This window comes from Geotrypetes seraphini, chromosome 4 (genome assembly GCF_902459505.1).
Source record: "Geotrypetes seraphini chromosome 4, aGeoSer1.1, whole genome shotgun sequence".
Taxonomy (NCBI): domain Eukaryota; kingdom Metazoa; phylum Chordata; class Amphibia; order Gymnophiona; family Dermophiidae; genus Geotrypetes; species Geotrypetes seraphini.
Genome location: NC_047087.1, coordinates 196,660,625 through 196,675,136, shown reverse-complemented (window position 1 = coordinate 196,675,136; position 14,512 = coordinate 196,660,625). Strand labels below are relative to the sequence as shown.

Below are 14,512 nucleotides of genomic sequence, written 5' to 3'. Positions count from 1 at the left end.
CAGCTGCAGGGATCGCTATAGCACCAGCGATCCTGCAGGCTGCCGTATTAGCTGCTTAAAGTAAGAGCGGGGAAGCTGGGGGAACATACCGGCTAGCAGGGGGAACAGGCCTTCGTGGTGGGGAGGAGGAGGAAGAGTGTCATCCCTGCTTTTCTCTCCTTCTCTTTTCCTGCCTCCTGCTTGCCTGTCCAAGCCTATTTAACTGAGCTCCATTGGCCCCTCCCCTTTTAAGGAGGAGCTCTGGTGGAGCTACCTCTTGCCGATGCCTTTGCAGGGGGGAAGAAGGCCTTCATGATGAGGAGGCAGGCCTGTGCAGAGAGGGGAGGGGAGATGCCAGAACTGGGGTGAAGTGAAGGGAAGAGAGAGACCAAACCAAAAAGAAGGGGAGGAAAGCATAGGAGAGGTACTGGACTAATGGAGAGAGGGAGAGAGAAATGCAAGACCACAAGGGGAAGGGTACAAGAGGGACAGATACTGCTCCAAAGTAGTTGGGCAGGGTGCAGGATGGCAGGAGAGATAGTAGGAGAAAGCCTGTACCTGGGGAAGGGGATTAAGGAGGTAAGGAAGAGAGAAAGAGGGGACAGTACTGGAGAGGAGAATAGGGACAGGGACACAGAAGAGAGCTACTGGATGAAAGGTTAGTTGAGAAAAGGAGAGATGGTGGATCTGTGGATGGTGAGGTCCGTTGCTGCAGCTGTGGGGGGATAGAGATGAACAAAAGGAAAGATGCCAGATCTCTGGGGGAGGAAAGGGAAACAGAAGGGGAGGACAGAGATGGAAGATGGATGGTTACCACAGAGAAAGAAGAAAGAAGGAGAGCCTGATCAGAAGACAACCAGATCAACATGATTTGAAAAATGACCAGACAACAAAAGGTAGGAAAAATAATTTTATTTTGTTTTTTGATTACAATATATCAGATTTGAAATGTGTATCCTTCCAGAGCTGGTGTTAAGACTGCAAACGTGAGCTAGGATTTAACAGAGAGAGGAAAAGTATTTTTTGTTTGTTTACACCACAGGACCAGTGTGGGTAGGAGAGGGCAAAGGTGGTGAAGAGGCTATAAAATAAACCCACCATGATGTTTGGAAAAAAACCCACCAAATTGGGCAGGAAAATCAAATCGAAAAATTGATTTAATAGGCTGAATCGAATCAAAATTATTTTTCCTGAATCGGACAGCACTAATGCAGAGTGAGGAGACAGATGTTTAAAGCCACCCAGCCCAGATTAATGCTCTTCATTAGACTACCTGAAGATACAAGTTCTGATGGAAAAGATTAGGAAATATCCAGATAATAAAAAAATCCGACAATTATAAGGAAAGGGAGTCATAAGAAGTACATCAGCTAGAATTTACCTTCAGCATTACCAACTGGATAACAACTGCAGAATATTGTGTAATGTAACTCTTGCACTATGAAAAATAGAAAACCAGAGTAAATGTAAGATGTAAAACATCAGCACTATGATCACAAATCACAACATAAAATGAGCACATACTTATTTTGTCATAGCAACTAGTGGGCAAAATTGATTTTACACAGTTTAAACCAACGGTTATAAGCTTGGACAGAAGAAGTTAGCAGATGAGAACTATTTTGTCTTACTCTGCCCATCTGTGATTTTCTCTAGAATTTAGATTTGCCATACCATGCTAGTGCCTCCTTTAATGTGCCTTGGAACATTTTCTCCTTGCTCCAACAAACCTTCAGTATGAGAGTTTTCATGCACTTCCTTCATGTCTGATATAACAGCCTCATCATGTCTGCCCTGCCCTACAAATCATTTGCCACTCAGGAAATAAATGGAAAGCCAGGCAGCAGCTATTTTGTGCTCCTCCTTTCACCCCCACAAGCCATACCAAGATGTCAGGTGTGCAAGGCAGCAGCAAGTCTTAGGCCCTACAATGAGAAGAGTGTTGGGAAAGGCAGCTAGCTTTAGTGTGCTGCTTGCCACATCAGGAGGGATGGTGCGAACAGCTATTTGACCTACTAAAATAAATGAGAGGTTGATTCTGGGTGATAAAAAGATAGGAAGGAGAAATTAGGTTCTTACCTGCTAATTTTCTTTCTGTTAGCCTGTAGACCGGTACAGTTCTTTACTGATGGGTAATATCACACTGTGACCAGCAGGTGGAGACTGAGAACAAAAATTGGTGGTAGTATATTATCTGAGGCTCCCCTCTCCTAAACCATAGCTCAACTGCTTCAATTAATAGCCAATCTGTTAATCAAATCAGGAAAGATTCCGGAAGACTGGAAGGTGGTGAATGTTACACCGATCTTCAAGAAAAGTTCAAGGGGAGATCCGGGAAACTACAGACCAGTGAGTCTGACCTCGGTAACAGAAAAATGGTAGAGTCGCTGATAAAGGACCACATCATTGATCACCTTGACAGACACGGGCTGATGAGGACCAGTCAGCATGGTTTTAGCAAAGGCAGATCGTGTTTGACAAACTTGCTGCACTTCTTTGAGGGAGTAAACACACAGATAGACAAGGGCGACCCAGTCGACATTGTATATCTGGATTTTCAGAAGGGGTTTGACAAGGTTCCACATGAATGACTACTTTGGAAAATTGCAAGCCATGGAATCGAGGGTGAAATACTCACGTGGATTTAAAACTGGCTGGAGAATAGGAAACAGAGTGGGGATAAATGGACAATACTCAAACTGGAAGAGCGTCACCAGTGAGGTGCCGCAGGGCTCGGTGCTTGGACCCGTGCTTTTCAACATCTTTATAAATGATCTGGACATTGGTACGACGAGTGAGGTGATTAAATTTGCGGAAGATACAAAGTTATTCAGAGTAGTGAAGACACAGGGGGATTGCGAAGATCTGCAACGTGACATAATCAGGCTCGAGGAATGGGCATCAACATGGCAGATGAGGTTCAACGTGGATAAGTGTAAAGTGATGCATGTCGGTAACAAAAATCTTGTGCACAAATACAGGATTTCCGGGGCGGTACTTGGACAGACCTCCCAGGAAAGAGACTTGGGAGTTCTGATCGACAAGTCAATGAAGCCATCCACGCAATGTGCAGAGGCGGCGAAAAGGGCGAACAGAATGCTAGGAATGATAAAGGGGAATCACGAACAGATCGGAGAAGGTTATCATGCCGCTGTACCGGGCCATGGTGCACCCTTCACCTGGAGTACTGTGGTCCAGCACTAGTCGCCATACATGAAGGAGGACACGGTACTACTCGAAAGGGTTCCAAGAAGAGCGACTAAGATGGTAAGGGGCTGGAGGAGTTGCTATATGGTGAAAGATTAGAGAAACTGGGCCTTTTCTCCCTCGAACAGAGGAGATTGAGAGAGGACATGATCGAAAAATTCAAGGTACTGAAGGGAATAGACCTAGTAGATAAAGACAGATTGTTCACCCTCTCCAAGGTAGGGAGAACGAGAGGGCACTATCTAAAATTGAAAGAAGTTCTTCTTCTTCACCCAGAGAGTGGTAGAAAACTGGAACGCTCTTCCGGAGTCTGTCATAGGGGAAAACACCCTCCAGGGATTCAAGACAAAGTTAGACAAGTTCCTGCTGAACCAGAACGTACGCAGGTACGGCTAGTCTCAGTTAAGGTGCTGGTCTTTGACCAGAGGGCCGTCGCGTGAACGGACTGCTTGGCACGATGGACCACTGGTCTGACCCAGCAGCGGCAATTCTTATGCCGAATAGCCAAACAGAACTAAGTAAAAACTAACATGTAACAGTAACACTCCGAACAGGAGAGTAAAACAACATATAGGAACAACTGTTGGAAAATGCATAGAACTAAAATCCTGCAGTGAAAGTGTCCCCACAACTCACCAGCTAAGCCATCTGAGCCATAGCTGCTGTTCTTGTATCTCCCTGGCCCTAGAAAAATTTTAGAGCCCGCAGAAAAGCAAAATCTTCATGCAAACAAAAAACGCAATCACCGCAGAAAAGACAGATAAGGTGGGGAACTGTACCGGTCTACAGGCTAACAGAAAGAAATTAGCAGGTAAGAACCTAATTTCTCCTTCTGTGTCGCCTGATAGACCGGCACAGTTCTTTTCTGATGGGTTGTACCAAAGCAGTACCCATCAAGGGTGGGACCTCCGAAGGGCCGACACCAGAACATGCTCTTCGAACACTGCGTCCCAACACACCTGAACGTCCACATGATAGTGTCTGACAAAGGAATGAAGGAAAGACCAAAGTGCAGCCTTACAAATATCCTCTGGAAGCACTAGAGAAGACTCAGCCCAAGAACTTGCCTGACCCTGAGTGGAATGAGCCTCGAGAAATTCCGGAACAGGCTTTTTCTGCAGAAGGTATGTGGAAGCAATAGCCTCCTTGATCCAGCACACAATGGTAGCCTTGGAAGTGCCATCCCCCTTACGAGGACCCGCTAAAAAGATAGAGAGATGATCTGGTTTCCTGAACTCCTGGGTCCGCTGCACATAAGAGTGAAGGACCCGACATACATCCAAGTTGCGCAACTGTTTCTGCTCAGAAGATCCCTCTCAACCACACAACATCAGGAGGACCACTGACTGATTGACATGAAAAGGAGAAACTCCTTTAGGCAGAAAGGAAGGAACAGGGCACAACACAACCCGCTCCCTAGAAGGGAGACCAGGAAGAGAAAACCCTAGAAGGGAACTCCAGGAAGAGTCAAGAGAAGAGACTTACAAGAGAAAGCCTGCAGCTCAGAAACATGTCTAGCAGATGTAATAGCCAAAAAGACTGCTTTAAGGGTCCTTCAACAAGCAGGCATCCAAAGGCTGAAAAGATGGGTGCACCAGCACGGTCAAGACCAGATTAAGATTCCAAAAAGGAACAGATGGTCTAACGCAGGGGTAGGGAACTCCAGTCCTCGAGAGCCATATTCCAGGTGGGTTTTCAGGATTTCCCCAATGACTATGCATTGAAAGCAGTGCATGCAAATAGATCTCATGCATAGTCATTGGGGAAATCCTGAAAACCCGACTGGAATACGGCTCTTGAGGACCGGAGTTCCCTACCCCTGGTCTAACGGGAGGCTTTAGCAACTTGGCCACCCACAAAAAACGAATGACATCAGGAATGGTAGTCAAACACTGACCTCGTAACAACCCACAAAAGGCAGACAAGAACACAAGCTGAACTCAGAGAAGAAAAAGCCAGGCCCCTGTCCAGGCCATCCTGCAAGAACTCTAAGATGTTAGGCAAGGACACACGAAAAGAGACCACCCTATGCACAGCACACCATTCCTCAAATATATGCCAAACCCACACATAAGCCCAAGGAGTGGAAAGTCTCCGGGACCCCAATAGGGTTGAGATTACTTTATCTAAATACCCCTTCTTACATAAGCGTTCCCTTTCAAAAACCAAGCCGTAAGACAAAAGGGAATCGGATCTAACATTGGAATGGGGCCCTGAGTTAGCGGGTCGGAAAAAAAGAGGATTCGACAACACACGACGAACCATATCTGCGTACCATGGACGCCTGGGCCAGTCCGGGGCCACAAAAATCACGAGGCCAGAATGCCGAACACTGCAAAGAAGCACTCTGGCCACAGAGGGAACATGTACAGAAGACCCTCCATTTGCCATGGCTGAACCAGAGCATCCAGCCCCTCGGCTTGACTGTGTCTGCAATGACTGAAGAAGCGGGGTGTTTTTGGCATTGACACTTGTGGCCATCAGGTCCATGAGGGGCTGACCCCAAGTCTGTACTATTAACTGGAAGGCCGCAGAACTGAGACACCACTCTCTGGAATCTAGCATGTGACGACTGAGGAAGTTCACCTGAACATTCTCCACTCCTGCTATGTGGGAAGCCGAGATGTCCAGAAGACGAGACTCTGCCCAGACCATGAGCAGAGCCGCCTCCTGCGCCACCAGAGAACTCTTGGTGCCCCCCCCTCCTGACATAGGCCACCGCTGTGGCATTGTCCGAGAGAACCCAGACCGACTTGCCCGTCAAGAAGGACTGGAAGGCTAACAATGCCAGACAGATAGCTCTGGTCTCCAGAACACTGATCAACCAAGAAGCCTCCTCCGTAGACCACCGGTCCTGAGCTGAGTGATCTAGACACTGAGCTCTTCAACCGAGGAGACTGGCATCCGTGAGAAATACCATCCACTGTGGCTGAGCAAGACTCACCCCTTGTACTAGATGGCAGGTCTGGAGCCACTAATGGAGACTGCAACAAGCCAAACCCCGAAGAGGAACTGGAATGTCCACACTGTGCTTCTGGGGTGACCACCTCTGAAGAAGAGCATACTGAAGTGGAGACATGTGGGCCCGAGCCCACCTCACCACATCTAGGGAAGCCGCCATTGACCCCAAGACTTGGAGAAAATCCTACGCCTGAGGACACCAGGAAGCCATAAACAAGCAAATCTGAGATTGTAATTTTCTTGCCTGGGCCTCTGGGAGGAAGACCTTCCCCAAGGAGGTGTTGAACAGAACCCCAAGGTACACCAGGCGCTGAGAGGGGTACAACAGACTCCTGGATAGGTTTACAACTCAGCCCAGCGACTGCAGGAACTCCACCACCTGAGCTGTGACCTGGGTGCTCTCCTGTAACAACTTTGCTCGAATCAACCAGCCGTCCAGGTAGGGATGAACTAGAATGCCCTCATTGTGTAACGCCACCACTACGATCACCATAACCTTGGTGAATGTCTGCGGAGCCGTGGTCAGACCAAAAGAAGCGCACAGAACCAATAGTGCTGATTCAGGATCCAAAGGAAGCGATGATGGGAGGCCCTGATTGAAACTTGCAAGTAGGCCTCTGTCAGATCGAGAGAAGTCAGATACTCCCCCGGCTGAACCACCAGAATCACAGACTGAAGTGTCTCCATGCAAAAAGATGGAACCCCGAGAGCCCTCTTGACCCCTTCCAAATCTAAGATAGGCAGATAGGTCCCCTCTATCTTGGGCACCACAAAGTAATTAGAGTACCTGCTGGTGCAACACTCCTGAAGGGGTACTGGAACTACTGCTTTGAGATCTAGCAATCTTTGAAGGGGCTGGCGAAAAGGCTGCTTCTTCTATGCTGCCCGACAAGGAGAAGCTAAAAAATGATCTGGCAAGGAGCGGGCCAACTCCAGAGCATAACCGTCCCGGATCACCTCCAGGACCCACTGATCTGATGTGATCTCTGTCCACTTTGGATAGAAGCCACACAGCCGGGCGCCCACCGGAACCAGAGTGGGTGCTGGCAAGGAGTCATTAGGCAGGACGGGAAGCAGGGGAACCGGCGAAAGTACCAGCTCCCCGGCAGGCCCCTCAAAAGGACTGCGTGCGCTGAAAGAAATGACTTCGGGGAGATCCAGAGGGCAGAAAGGAAGTGGCCCCTCACCCAAAACGAAGACAGCGAAAATCATGCAACCGAATTCGAACAGCACCACCCTATGGCAGCCACCGAGCTCTGTCTGCAGGCAAACGAGGCACCTTAGAATCAGTTAAGGTTTGAACCAACTTGTCCAAATCCTCTCCAAACAAGAAAGACCCCGAAAAAGGGAATTTCGTCAGCTTAGCCTTGAATTCTGCATCCGCTGACCATGCTGAAAGCCACAAGGTACGACATGCAGCCACCCTGAAAGCCATAGACCTTGGCCGAAGCTCGCAATAGATCATACATGGCATCCGAGAGATAAGAAACACCCATCTCAATTTTGGCTACTTCCTGATCTACTAAGTCCCAGTTAACACTCGCGGTCAAGAACACGCTCGGCCCGAGCAACTAGCCCACCACACATCACCACCTGGACTGCCAAAGCAGAAACACCAAAACTCTACTTAAGGAAAGAATTCAACTTCTGCTCCTCAGAGTCCCTCAAAGCAGAATCTGCCTGTTGTCCCTTGATAACACCTGTTACGGTAAGTAACTGTGCTTTATCCCAGGACAAGCAGGAAGCATATTCTCTACATGTGGGTGACCTCCAAGCTAACCAGAAAGGGACGGTGGGAAAGTTTGCAATCTAGGAGAACAGATTTTGCAAAACGGACTGGCCAAAATGGCCGTCATGCCTGGAAAAAGTATCCAGACAGTAATGAGAGGTGAATGTATGACCAGAGGACCAAGTGGCAGCCTTGCAGATTTCCTCGCTAGGAGTTGATCTGAGGAAAGCTACAGACGCCACCATCGCTCTGACCTTATGCCCCGTGACTCGACCCTGCAGAGGGAGATCAGCCTGAGCATAGCAGAAAGACATACAAGCAGCCAACTAGTTGGGAGATGGTTCGCTTAGAAACAGGACGCCCCAACCTATTTGGATCAAAAGATATGAAAAGATGAGGAGCAGTCCGATGAGCTTGAGTGCGTTGCAAGTAGAAAGTCAACGCACGCTTCCAGTCCAGAGTATGAAGCGCCACTTCTCCAGGATGAGAATGAGGCTTTGGAAAAAACATAGGAACGATGATAGATTGGTTGAGGTGGAAATCCAAAACCAATTTAGGCAAGAATTTAGGATGGGTATGGAGGACCACCTTATCATGATGGAAAACGGTGAAAGGTGGATCCGCAACCAAAGCTTGCAGCTCACTAGCTCACTGACCCTGCGAGCAGACATGAGAGCAATAAAGAACACCACTTTCCAAGTGAGATACAGTGGTACCTCGGTTTGCGAGTGCACCGGTTTGCAAATGTTTTGCAAGACGAGCAAAATATTTGCAAATCGGCGCCTCGGAAACCCAGCGTGCCTCGATTTACGAGTGCCTCCCGTGATCCGGCACCCTATCCCCCACGTCGTACCCCCTCCCCGCCACGATCCGGAATCCCCCAGGCATCCACCCACCCACCCAATCACATTTCTTACCCCCGTTTGGCACCGGCACCAACGCACAGGACATGCCGGTGCCCAAAGATCTGCCTCCTTCGCGCTGGGCCTTGAGCATCTGTGCATGCTCAAGGCCTTCGGGTTCCTGTGATCTCCGAGAATCTCGGAGAGAATGGGAATCCGTAAGGCCTTGAGCATGCGCAGATGCTCAAGACCCAGTGCGAAGGAGGCAAATTTTCAGGCACCAGCATGTCCTGTACGTTGGTGCCGGTGCCAAACGGGGGTAAGAAATGTGATCGGATGGGTGGGTGGATGCCTGGGGGATGCCGGATCGCGGCGGGGAGGGGGTGCGACACGAGGGGGGGGTCACCAGATCGCGGTGGGGCAAAACGAGCGAGGGGATGGCAGATCACGCGGGAGGGGACTTTATGAGCGGGGGGAGCAATGCCGGTTCTTGGGGGGGGGGGAACGTATCAAAGCGAGTTTCCATTATTTACTATGGGGAAACTCGCTTTGATATACGAGTATTTTGGTTTACGAGCATGCTTCTGGAATGAATTATGCTCGTAAACCAAGGTACTACTGTATTTCAAATGAGCCCTATCAATCGGCTCAAAAGGAGGTTTCATTAACCGAGCAAGGACCACATTGAAATCGCAAACCACCGGAGGAGATTTGAGCGGAGGATGGACGTTGAAAAGACCCTTTATGAACCGGGAAACCACAGGATGAACAGAGAGGTTTTCCGTCAACCGGCTGATGAAAAGCTGCGATGGCACTGAGATGGACTTGAATAGATGTTGATTTGAGACCAGCCCTAGACAAGTGCAGCAGATAATCCAGTACTGAAGACAAGGAGGCAGATTGCGGCTCCTTGTGATGTGTAGCACACCAAGCAGAAAATCTAATCCACTTTTGATTGAAACACTGCCTAGTGGACCGTTTCCGAGAAGCCTTGAGAACATCCTGTATATATTGTGAAAACTGGAACGAGGCAATCATGTTGAGAGGAACCAAGCTGTTAAGTGTAGAGACTGCAGGTTGGGATGAAGCAGAGAACCTTGACTCTGAGTAAGCAGAAAAGGAAAAACAGGTAGAAGCAGAGGCTCCCTGGCACTGAGTTGAAGTAGAAGAGAGAACCACAGCTGCCTGGGCCACTGAGGAGCTATCAGAATCATGGTGTGTGGGCCGACTTGAGCATGACAAGAGTCTTCAGAATCAGAGGGAATGGAGGGAACGCATATAGAAACAGGTTCATCCAATCCAGAAGGAAAGCATCCGCCTCGAGTCGGTGAGGAGAGTAAATCCTGGAGCAGAAACGAGGCAACTTGTGGTTGAGGGGGGATGCAAACAGATCTATCTGCAGAGTCTCCCACCGAGCGAACACCTGACGCAGAGTCGAGGAATTGAGTGTCCATTCGTGAGGTTGCTGAAGGCGGCTCAATTTGTCTGCCAGACAGTTCTGCTGGCCCTGAATGTAGACCGCCTGAGCTTCCTGAAGAAGGAGGGTGGTCTGGGTCAAGTTGGAAGGATACTCTCTTGGAGGATGTTCCGGGGGAACTTGATGGAATTGCAGGGAGTATATCCCTCCCTGACGATGGAGAGGACCCAGAGGTCGGAGGAAATCGTCGTCCATCGATGGTGAAAGTGATGGAGACGACCTCCATATCGGTGGTAAACTTGAAAACGGCAGAACGACGGAAGTTATGCCCTCTTTGAGACAGTCAAAAGGGCTGAGGAGCCTTAGGGGCAGCAGACGAATGTGGCTTCTGCTGTTGCTTTTGAGGATGCGGTCTCTTAACAGGCTGATGGATGGGCGGAGTCTGTTAGGTGGGTAACACCGCTGGTAGATTAATGGTGGGCATGATAGATGTGGAGGAGCAGGCTTGGGCTTCAGACGCAGGATGGACTGGAAGGACTTTTCGTGGTCAGAGAGCTTCTTGGTCACCGCCTCGATGGATTCAAAGAGGTCGGTACCAGCGCATGGCACATTGGCAAGCCTGTCCTGAAGACTGGAGTCCATGTCGATAGTCCTAAGCCACGCCAGCCAGCACATAGCCACCAAGCATGCTGTGGCCTGAGCCGAGAGTTCGAAGGCATCGTATGAGGACTGCATCAATTGAAGCCGGAGTTGGGACAACGAGGCTAGAACCTCCTGGTACTCAAACTGTGCTCTGGGGTCCAGATAGGGCATGAACTTCTGGAGTACAGACAGGAAGAATTCAAAGTATGTGATGAAATGGAAGTTGTAATTCAGAACTCTGGAAGTCATCATGGAGTTCTGATAAATTCTCCTGCCAAATCGGTCCATGGTCTTACCCTCCCTACCAGGTGGAACGGCGGCGTAGACCTGGGAGGGGTGAGTCCACTTCAGTGAGGACTCCACCAAAAGGGATTTATGGGAGAATTGGGAGCCATCGAACCCTTTGTGGTGAACCGTGCAGTACCTGGCATCCAATTTTCCCGGTACGGCGGGGATGGAGTAAGGTGTTTCAAGGCACCGTACAAAGGTCTGGTCCAGCAGCTTGTGTAAGGGAAGCTTGAGGGATTCAGCCGGAGGTTGAGGAAGGTGCATAGTTTCTAGGTATTCCTTCGAAAATTTAGACCCTGTGTCCAGGTGTACGTCCAAATCAGTTGCCATCTGCCGGAGGAACGAGGAGAAAGACAACTGATCAGCCAGTGCGGTGCCCCGAGAAGGACTCGAGGACGTCGAGGCCTCTGGATTCAATGAGGACGGGGACCGTGGAGGTGATAACGATACCAGGGTGTCCTTGAGCTACAGTATCGGAGGAGGTGAAGTAGCCGGTGGTGAATACTCGAGGAAAGGCTGCTTCCGATGAGGTGAGGCGTGCCTGGAAGAGTGCCTCGATGAATGCCTCCCACGATGGTGCGAGCTGTGCCTGGAAGTCGGCCTCGATGGGCGAAGCGAGCGGATCTTCGCTGAGGATGGGGCTGGAAGTAGTTGATCGAAGCAGTGGTTATTGGCTGTGCTCGCCCCGAGGGATTCGTTGAGGTTCGAGTCCCGGTATCTGGTGGATCGGCTCCAATGGAGGCACTCACAAAGACTCTGCTCCTTGTGTTGAGTGGATGGGTTCCAGTGGAGTCACTCGCAAAGACTCTACTCCTTGCATCGAGTGAATCAGTTCCAACGGAGGCATGGGCAAAGACTCTGCTCCTTGCGATGCATGCATCGATGCCAGACCAGACACTCGCAGAGACTCTGCTCCATGTTGAGAGTGTGTGTATCGCTGAGGCACCGGAGGCGGCTCGACCTCGCGGGAGGCCTCCTCGTGCCCAGGCTGGATTCGGGAGAAGCTTGGGCCCTGTGGTGGTAAAGAGCTCAATCAATTGCTTCTCTAACAAGGTCTGGAACGAGGCCGGCAAGGTCGGATCCGCATCTGCAATGGGATCGTATGCACGGGCCTCGCGTTCTTTGGGGTAGTGTGTGAGTGCTTGGGCCTAGAAGCCTTGGGCACTTTTAGCACTACCGGTGGAATATGCTGCTGTGCTACCTGATCTGAAAAGACTGAGCAAGGCATCGCAGCAGGCGCTGGAGTCGGGGCCGGCACGAACGATGCAGGCTTGATGAGACTCGGCGCCGCAGAGGTGGAAGGATGGGGAGCAGCGGATGAAGTCGAAAGTGAGGGGCCTTTCGATGAAGACGGCTCCGTCGAGGACTCCATGCTGAACAGCGACTCCCACAAGACGCAACGGCGCTTGAAAGCACGTGCGGCGAGTGTGGAGCAAGGCCAGCACGATTTCGGAAGATGTTCAGGCCCGAGACACCAAACACAGCGTCGATGAGGGTCTGTTAGCGAAATCGCGCGCTGGCACTTGGCACACTTTTTAAAACCGGTGATATGCCAGGATTTAGGCCGGAAAAGTTCCGCCGCAAGATCGAAGCCGCGGGGCTGCAGCCACGTGGCCCGCCCGGTCAAACGGATGGAAGAAATTTTTTTTTTTTTTTTTTAAATAATAAAGAATGACGAAAATCAGCGATTAAGAGAAAAATAACCCAAAACCGCGGACTTTAGAAGGCACAAATGAAAATCTTCACGCAGAGAGTTGAAGACGGACTTCTCGGCTCCGCAGAAAAGTAAGAACTGAGGAGATGTGCCCTGGTCAGGGTGGGAAGGCACTCGCGCATGCGCGGTGTGGGCAAGTTTTTTCAAGCAAAAATGCTTGTGAGGCATCCGCATCGGGGCTCCGTTGGATCACGTCACCCATTAGCGAGAATACCTGCCTGCTTGTCCTGGGATAAAAGACTGATTTAGGAGAGGGGAGCCACAGCTAATATACTACAACCAAGTTTTAGTCTCAGTCTCCACCTGCTGGTCACAGTGAAATATTACCTATCAGTAAAGAACTGTACCAGTCTATTAGGCAACACAAACTGTTTTAGTTTCTCTTGTCCTTTCTCATTTGCTTCTCACATTTAAACTGACCCACTATCATACTATCTTTAATTATGCCATGAACACTGGCTTTTATTGCCTCTCTCTCTTCCTTTATCGTATATTGTGTATATGTATGATTCTTATACTGGGAAAAAAAAAAGTACTGCTCTCAAGAACTCATGCAATATAAAACATTTAAATATAGTGTGTGCAAAAGATATCAAAGCCTACAAATAACCTGGCATTTGCCACCACAACTCATGTAAATTACCATGTCAACAATGCCAGGTGGCAGCTCATCACACCCTTTTTTTATTTGAGCGATCGTGATGTCCACAAATGAAGAGTTGGTTCTCACAGCTTCTTGAAAGTCGGTGAGGAACTGAACACAATCCTTACAGATTTTGTCATCTCCCTGCAACACAGAACAGCTTTCAGAAAACCTTGGTAGTACTACAATGGAAGCATCATTTAAGACATCACAAAATTAAGTACTTGTAAGATTTTTATAAAATATGATTTTTATAAAATATGATTCAGCCAATAACCTTGGTCAAATTTTTTAACTACCCCCGTTTCCTTCTGTTTTTTCCATATTTGTTTTTCTCGATATAACAGATGTAACCTTTGCCCTTCTTCCCTCCCCAGTTCAAGTCTGTCTTGTCTTAAATTTGATGTTAACAAATTTTTAATTTGTATCTTTATAATCTTATCCCTTTTTTACTTGTGTACATTGCTTTGTAAACAGATTTAGCAATACATCAAATATTAATAAACCTTGAACCTTACAAGTCTTCATTCTCACATGTACACACAAATGGCATTCAGTGTTCTACATGTCCACTGTTATCCTTTAGCACAGTGGTTTTGTGCTAATTTTCCACATTACTACTTCCAGGTAGGAAGCATGAGAAAATCAAACGTAAACTTGTGTGGGTAGCACAGCCTACTGCATCAGGATTCTATCTGCAAGTCTTTTGAAGAAAGAACCAAGAGTGAGAAGCAGAGAAGGACCCAGTCAGGAGAGCTGGCCTGAAGAGGTACAAGAAGTAGTGTACCCAGCTACTTAGGGTTGGGTTTTTTTCCCCAATTTTACAAGCTACTATAAAGTGGCTTATTCCTTTTAATGTTTTCCCCAAATCTTTTAGGTTTTTCATCATGTAGTGGTTTATTTAAAAAGCACACAAGAATAGACATTTGGTTTAAGTCATTATCACCTCTCAATGAAGACCTTAGAGCACACTCCTCCCTCCCATTCTAATAAGGCCCATTAAGCAAGCTGTAAGATTAAAAACAAATACTTGCATGTAAGCCCCTAGATTTGAGTAAAACACTACCCCCATGACACCAGGCAAACAGTA

The 14,512-nt window shown here is 48.7% G+C and overlaps 1 protein-coding gene across 2 annotated transcripts in view; it reads right to left on the bottom strand.

Annotated features, from left to right (window-relative positions):
* The window catches only part of LOC117359496 (prosaposin-like), a 159,583-nt gene that overhangs the window by 75,154 nt on the left and 69,917 nt on the right, over positions 1–14,512 (bottom strand). For both annotated transcript variants that reach the window (XM_033942386.1, XM_033942389.1), the window contains exons 7-8: positions 13,423–13,566; positions 1,361–1,417 (exon numbers count right to left, since the gene is read on the bottom strand). In XM_033942386.1, coding sequence (XP_033798277.1) covers positions 1,361–1,417; positions 13,423–13,566 — 201 coding nt within the window. The remainder of the gene's footprint in view (positions 1–1,360; positions 1,418–13,422; positions 13,567–14,512) is intronic.